Source organism: Halyomorpha halys, unplaced genomic scaffold (assembly GCF_000696795.3).
Source record: "Halyomorpha halys isolate HHAL.00 unplaced genomic scaffold, Hhal_1.1 Scaffold682.1, whole genome shotgun sequence".
Lineage (NCBI taxonomy): Eukaryota > Metazoa > Arthropoda > Insecta > Hemiptera > Pentatomidae > Halyomorpha > Halyomorpha halys.
Window position 1 is genome coordinate 223,617 of NW_027106326.1, and position 8,234 is coordinate 231,850.

The following is an 8,234-nucleotide window of genomic DNA, read 5'->3' on the forward strand; positions in this document are numbered from 1 at the left end:
CCTAGGTCCGGCGGTATCTTTGGCATGCCGACAAAGGAAATTATTTTAAGTTAAAAAACTCCAGCTGGTGCCTCTCATACATATCACTATATGGATATCAACCATATATTGTAATACTATTCGATACGAGATAACAAATTGTAACCTTTTTGAATATAGTGTGTTTCATCTCAGGACGGTGTTTACTTGATTTCCTTAAAATTCCCTAATGGTAGTACTAATCTAAATTTAGTCTTAACATCATTTCTGTCCAATAAATCTTTGGCCACCTAGGCCTCCATCCGTTTTATGATCCGGTCGCCACCTTTGAGGAAGTGATATAGTTTGCCTATTTCTCTTGAAAACCTGAAGATATGACCTTTCTGAGGTTGTAGGATGTCATTCACCGTCCTTACCTTCATTTTAGTGAGCATATTAGCTTGGCCGCCGCAAACGTAGTTTCCGGTAGTGGAGGAAAAACCGGGGCCTGAGCCACAGGAGCTGCAGAAACTGCGGCCGTCTCATGAACCGCCGGATTAGCTGGTGGAATATTTAAGCCCGGTGTTCTAACAATAGGTTGTTGCTGGTCATTAGTCATGTTGACTTGAAATAAAAAGAATCCTGGTTTAAGGAGAAAAAAAGAAATGAGAACGAGACCATAGAAAAAAAATTAAAGCTCCTGTGAGCACTGAGTCGGGTTTCGGCGCCACTTTAGTGAGACTGGTTGAAACTAAAAACAATGGGAAAAAGGCAGAGAAACGAACTCACATAATTGCTGGACTAATACTAATTTATTGTCCTTCTTAATTCTCCTTGTTAAAGCCCAAAAGTGTACTTTCTTTTCTTTGATTTAGTTTAATTTTACTTCCAAGTGGTTTTTAATTTTTTTGTTAATTATAAGTTAATTTCCTTTTTTTTAGTAACAATTCAGTTTTTATTTTGTAATTAAAATGAAATTAGTATTCATTACGCAAATAAGGAAGTTTGTTATGATGCGTGAATAATACAAATACATCGCTGCGGCTCATCACGTATACAACAACATTGCGAACTGCAATGGGATTAAGGTCTGTACACAGACTGACAGGGGAGTCTACAGTCCGCTGCCTGGAGCTAGAATGTAGAGGCTGAGCCAGAGATAGACAGAGATACCGACCGGCTCACCGCTTTTGAGGCAAGAATTTTGGGGTACAATACAGGACCCTCACCCACCTAATTTACAACCCACCCAATCATCGACCTTCACCATCACCATCTGGATGACGGCGGATATTTCAGAAGATACATTATTCTTGAGATATGCGCATATCGACCCCCCGGCCATCTACTGTGAGTGACTTTTTTTTCTCTTTCATCGAGCCTCATATTTTGTTTGCTTCTAATACTCATTGTTTTGTATAAAGAGAATTGATTTTTGTTTACATATATATCAAAATATTTTCTTTCTTTTTACTTTACACTAATTATTCTTTTGTAACAACAAAACAGTTCATTTTTTAAATTTTATTTCTTTATATTTTAATTTAATTAAATTTGTATATCAGTTGGAAGGTTTTTTTTTATTCTTTAATTTCTCTTTATTATTTTTATGTTTTTATGATACATTTCAGGTCCTCCGTTTTTTATTTTATCACCCTAACCAGTGAACAATGTTTTCTCTGTGGAAGAGGTAGGTTTTTCATTTAAGAAACTCCCTTCGCCCCAACACTCCTTATATACAATTTCTATGTTTGTTTATAGTGGGAGTTATGATTAAAATCAATAGTATGCCTTATTATACCATAACTTAATTTATCCAGTAAAGTTAAAATAATTTTAAAATGTTATAAATGAACGATTAAATAGTATTATGATTGTAAATATGTTGATTTAATGTATAAAGTTTACAGAAAAGAATATACTGAATCACAAAAAAAAATTAGTTATTACAGGTTGTGGCTGTTGGAGCAACCTCAGTAACCTTCGTGCAACTGTGACCGCGCGTCCATGTTGGATAACCTTCTTTTACTGTATTTCATTTTGCTGTATTCCATGTGTGTCAATCTATTTTTCCTATTACATATTTTGTTTAGTTAACAGTTATTTACTGCTTATTTACTATTTCCCTCATCAGTGTCACTCACCGGCCTTTGTATAAGAATATTAAGAAGTAGAATCAATGCCCCAGAGATGGTGCTACAACTGAACGTTCTTGGGACGGCAAATAAGACGTTCAATATATTCTTCCTATCTTCGCAGCGGCTGGCTACACACCGGGCTTGAATTGCTCCTTCGTACCTATAAAACGAAGTTACCATCTTTACAGAACTCACATTTGTCACCTGTAAGTCCATCCAATATATCCACCTCCTAATCTATTACCTTACCTAATTGAGCATGCATTGTCGAGGGCTTCAGGTCTAGAGTACCTAACATTATGTTTTAGAGTCAGATCTAATACCACCACCTCGATAATCTCCTTGTATCAGGACTATTTCTAAATTACAATGTCCCAGGAAGATACCAATCAGGCAAAATCGGATTTAGCACTATATTTTTTATTATTTTACAGGTAACCGATTAACCACTATGCATTTTTAATTCCAAATGAACCTGCCATTATGATAGAATAGATAACGCCAAAATACCAAGTGTTTTGCATTCTTTTCCACGGTATATTTTCTAGATTGCGTGTTTAGATTTTAGAGGTTATCCCTTATCTTTAAATATATTTCACTGGTGGTAGACTTTTTTTTTATTTTCTAACCTCAATCTTTATTTCCAATATATACACATACATAATTACTATACATCTTGTTTGACCGTCCAACTATGGGTGTTTTATTAGTATTTGCGTACTAGGTCTATCAACTTGTTTCTTTCTTCATGGGTTATAACTGGACATCATAAACTGAGTTGTATTTTTGCGAACTTAGGCACAGCCTCCGCTGAAAAGGGTCAATTGAGGGTTCATTTATCCTATTTAAAGGACCAGAAACCGAAAATTGAGATCCAGGCTAGAAAATATTTTGCCAACGTTCGAATCCTTTCGCATCTTTTCCTCCTTCAGTATTTTCTGGATTAGATGCCTTAATTTTAGAGAATATCACCTATCTTCAGAAACCTTTGTTGGTAGGCTTTCCACCACTTGGACGTTTTTAATCCTTGTGTACTAAGAACCATGTCCATGGTATTCCAGAAATGTAGTTTATTTCTAGAATACCATTTACTGTAAATGAGTCGTATTTATTGAAATTTATGCCTGACATCCACTGAAAAAGATCCGTTGGAGGATTAATTTATCTTTTTTGAGCGATTGGAAGTCGTCGGCAGCTCTGGCGAATTAAAACTGTAATAGTATAATAATAATAAGAGCTGGAAGGCTATTCTCCAAGACAGAGGGATTTGTGATAGCTATTCAAGATCAAGTGATTGCCACGAGATCATATAGGAAGCATGTTTTAAAAGACGCAACAACACCGGATAAGTGTTGATTATGCTCAGTAACGCTCGAATCAATCAATCATATGGATGGATGTGGAGTGGTGGCTGGTACTGAATATCTGCAGAGGCACAACAATGTGGCAAACATTTTGCATCAGGCTCTGGCTGTGAAGTACTACCTAATTGAAGATAAGAGCCCTTATTACAAGTACCACCCAAATAGACTCCTCCAAAAAGGTTCTCTCAGGCTATATTGGGATGAATCAATTATTACAGACCATACAGTACACCAGAATAAGCCAGACATCCTTCTTATAGACCTAAGAAAATAGAAAGCGTAACTTATTGATGTTGGGATCCTCAATGATAATAATATAAGCTCCACTGTGGGAGATAAACTGAAGAAATACCAGGAATTGGTGATAGAATTGAAAGAAATATATAAATTGGAAGGTGTTACCACTACTCCATTCATAATATCAACGAATGGTCTCATACCAAAATCAACAATGGCAGGCATGGATGGTCTGGGGTGGCTATAGACGTGCTAAGAGAGGCTCAACAGTCAATTCTCTTAAACACTGCACGTATAGTGCGAAAATGTTTAAATATTTTTAAAAAATAAAATAAATCAACAAAAATATGAAGGTGGTTGGACTTCTAGGTCTCCCACCTGATATACTCAACCCGTAATAGCGATAACAACCGAACAAATAATAATAATAATAATGTAGACACCGCCAGTTTGCTATTGTTTCCATTAATTTGTGTGCTTCTCACTTTATGCCCAAATCTTTCTGTCCATAAAGAAATAAACATGGAGTTCACGTAAATGTATTTCTAGGTCTCAGAGTTCGCCTACCTTCCTGTGCCGCTCAGGTTAAGGAAGTTCACGTTTCCTTACAGAAATCGAATCTACACAGTATTAGCCTTCGTAGAGGTAGTTCTTAGAGGTCATACTTTGTCACAAAAAATGGTAATCTGTCATAAATGTATTACAAGAACTATTGGATTGTCACACGGTTCACTGTTGCCAGTCTGTAGAAACTTCGAAAAACTGTTTCATCTGATTCATAAATAGCTATAAAGATCTTATCATTTAATGAGATTAGGTAACAGGTTGATGATGGCCATGAGGATTAACTTACCAGAAGTGCGGACTGTTCTTTTATGTTGAAGTGTTACTGACCAATCAGTTATTTCTCGGTGCTTTTTCACTAGTATCAATAAAACATGATAAATTTATACACTTGAATATACCCGGTACGTATGTTTGTAAGTAAAACCTGATTCAAAATTGATGTTTAGCCTTTCAGTTTAGTACAACATAAATTTGAGATTTATTTGATTTTTAATTTGCAAGGTTGGTTACACTGCGCTCACTGATAACTGTCGTTATTTACTTCTGTACATGTGTACAGTCTGATCTTCCACCATGTCCAACACGGAAGAACTGAGTAAAATCATTTCGGAAAATCTGACCGATGTTAAAAATGAGACACTCGGTAAAATACCTGCTACTCCTGAAGGAATGGCCGTGGCCTATGGAAGTCTAATTTTAATGGCACTATTTCCAATCTTTTTTGGTTCTATGCGGTCTGTAAAACACCATCATGAACAGAAGGTATGTTCTAATATGTAGAATGATAGTTTTATCTTATAGTAATTGCATTTTGAATGATACATTAATCGTACAGAACTCTTTCATTTAATTACGAATTTTCTTAACCCAAAAAATGTCTTTTGTCATAACTCCAATATGTTGTCATGATGATTTAGACTCAATTTGCTCTCTTTGTTTGTTATTGAAGTTTTTCAGTTGTGGTTCAAAAATAAGTGTAGTTTTAGACTGTGATCAATTCTCTGTTATGTACTTTTCAAATAATAGTTCTTGTTCCCATATTGAACAGAGTTCATTGTGTTCATGTGATCACCGCATTGATGTGTTAACTAAGGTGAAATTTTATATTGCAAGTTTACTTAAGGAACTTAATATAGTTTTTCATAATTCATCTAAAGTTTAGCTAAGGAATATTTTTAGTTTCTTTGTATGTTTAATCAGCTGTGCCTCTTCTGCTTAGTGTGATATTCATATTCAGTTGTTAAAGAATCACTTTATGATATTAGTGCATGTTTATACTTATTATACTTACAAGAACTTACATGTTTCTTGCTCATTACCTGAACTGTCATCTGGACCATAAAGATTGACACTAGGATGTACATGTGAAATAACTCTAGAGCATGCAATTATCTAACGCACAGTAGCTCAGTGTAATATTAATATTTCTTATATGAAGTAAATTGCCTGATAAAGTATTACTAGAAATCTTTGGTATCTAGTACTTAACTTGAGATATTCAAAGGCTTAAAGCCCATTGTAGTTTGTCAACCTCAAGTATTCAATCTGTTATTTTATGCATACCATTGAAAGTGAAATATATATATGCATTAGTGAAATTTTGAAAACGGTGGATTCCATATATGGTAATTCGAGATTAGCAGTATTGGTATTTACCTGTTAGTAGCTGAATTCAAAGAATATTATGCGATGAAATTTGTAAACTTGTTAACATTTAATACATGTTGAAAGCATGGTCATAGAGGTATTTTTATATAGGTAGGTTTCTTTATTTTTTTTCATGTAATCCATTTTTTAAATCATATAATAACTTGTATGGTATGTAATTAAGTTCAATATATTTTTTGTTAAGCTTTAACAGATAGTTGAAGTTGAATTAAGCTGTTAGTAACCATAAATAGTAAATCTTAGTGAGATATTGGGTAAGCATCTCCATTTGTGCACATAACATTTTTTAAAATGGGAACTAATTTAAATTGCTTATCATTGCTGTGAAATGAATGGTCTGATAAATCTGGTCTTTATATTTGGCCCATTGCTGGGCTGTCTAGGCATGACATCATATCCAGAGTACCCAGCTATGACCACTCGTGAGGCATTTCAATGATTCTTGGTTATGTTTACGTTTTGTTATATGTCTGAGATGAGTTTAGATGATAATTATTACCTAATTTTGATAATGGTTTCCTTTACTTTATTTTCGTCACAGACAAAATAAATTGAGAAATTTACTAGAATTTTGATTTGACAAATATATTCTATCTTAAACATTAAAAATATTGTTTTTTTAATATGGCTCCTTTTTATTTGACCAAAAAATAACTTGACGCTTTACTTTTAACTTTCTACCTTTTTACTTCTCTGAGTCCTGTATTTATGACTTTATTTATCCATAATACTTTCGTTTAAATTAGTAAAACTAATGAAATCAAAAACAGTGAATCATTTTTGTTATTTGAATGCACTGGTAATGATGTACAGTTTATTGATTAACATGACTCATGAAATTCCCTAATCAACCAAAAACAATTCCTAATAAATCAGTGATTAATATTTTATACAAAAATATCCTAACATTATTATGGAACTTAGAATTCTCTTCATAATTGTGTATATTAATTAAATCTGTTCACAATTCTGCTGCTGTGTGTATTTATCCCCTTACGATACAAATGAAAAATATTAAATTTAAGCCTAATGTTATGGTTTGAAATACTTGAAACTTGTATAGATTAGGTGCTCAAGGAGTTGGTTGGCATGGTGGACAGTTTCAAAGAAATTCACTAGGAGTAACGTTTAGCAATCATTCCCAGTAGTAGCTGGCTACTTCAGTGGGGAGTACCAGCGAAAGATAGCCGATGTAATACTAAGTTTAGACTGTATTTTTAATATTATTTATAATTTTTTACTATACTGTGTTTTTATCCAATGAAAACCAGCTGCATCCTTCAATTATGTGTGTTTACAAAATTAACTCACATTGCTTAAAATTTCTTTTTAGTTGAAAGATTTTGTTCCATTACTTTTTATTATTATGAGGCACATGATAAACCTTCAATTGGTTTTAACTGGTGTTCTTTGAGTTCTGTAGACAGTTATATGGTAAACTACCATTAGTAGGTTCACCATATTTTAAAATATTTAAGAATGCATATAATTTTGGTATTATTTTAAGATTTCCCTGTATAACTGTTCAAAGAAATAGTACTGCCCTACAAAGTACTGAACCCCTGACTTTTCATGAGTTGTACTTTGTTCATGGGAAGTTATCTTCTATTATTTTATGAAATATCCCATCTTTACTTTGATTCTTATTGTATTGAACTCTATAACTAGAATTAATCATAACTTACTTATCTTTCTAGAATTGTAATTTATATTAAAAGTTTAATCATATAATTTTATTAATGAAGGCTTCAATGTGTGTCAGTATTCAATTCTATAGGAAGATTCTATAAAAAATTTATCATTTATTTCATTTATTCGTAGTGTTTGGACAAATGCTTGTAATACTTTTAATATATCAAGTATTAATATGTGTATTTTAAATTATCTTCCATAGAAAGTACTTTAAGATACTATATTTGTTACATTAATTATCATATGCTCTAATATTTTACCATATTTATTTTAGAGCCATTAAAAAAACTTAAATAATTAAAAAAACTCCATGTATATTTATCATGTACCACATCGTGTTTAGCTTATCTAGCTTGACATCCACTTACAGACTATTGTAAATTAGTAAATATTCTTCAATTTTTCTAGTATTAATAGTTGTTTATATGTACATGTACATGTGTATATATATATATATATATATAGCTTTTTCACTAGTATCAATAAAACATGATAAATTTATACACTAAGGTTTTTTTTTATTCTTTAATTTCTCTTTATTATTTTTATGTTTTTATGATACATTTCAGGTCCTCCGTTTTTTATTTTATCACCCTAACCAGTGAACAAT

The 8,234-nt window shown here is 32.6% G+C and overlaps 1 protein-coding gene across 1 annotated transcript in view; it reads left to right on the plus strand.

Annotated features, from left to right (window-relative positions):
* Positions 1 to 4,781: 4,781 nt before the first annotated feature.
* The window catches only part of LOC106685339 (minor histocompatibility antigen H13), a gene marked incomplete in the record, with an annotated part of 28,130 nt that continues 24,677 nt past the window's right edge, over positions 4,782 to 8,234 (plus strand). The window contains 1 exon segment of the mRNA XM_067044656.1: positions 4,782 to 5,026. Coding sequence (XP_066900757.1) covers positions 4,838 to 5,026 — 189 coding nt within the window.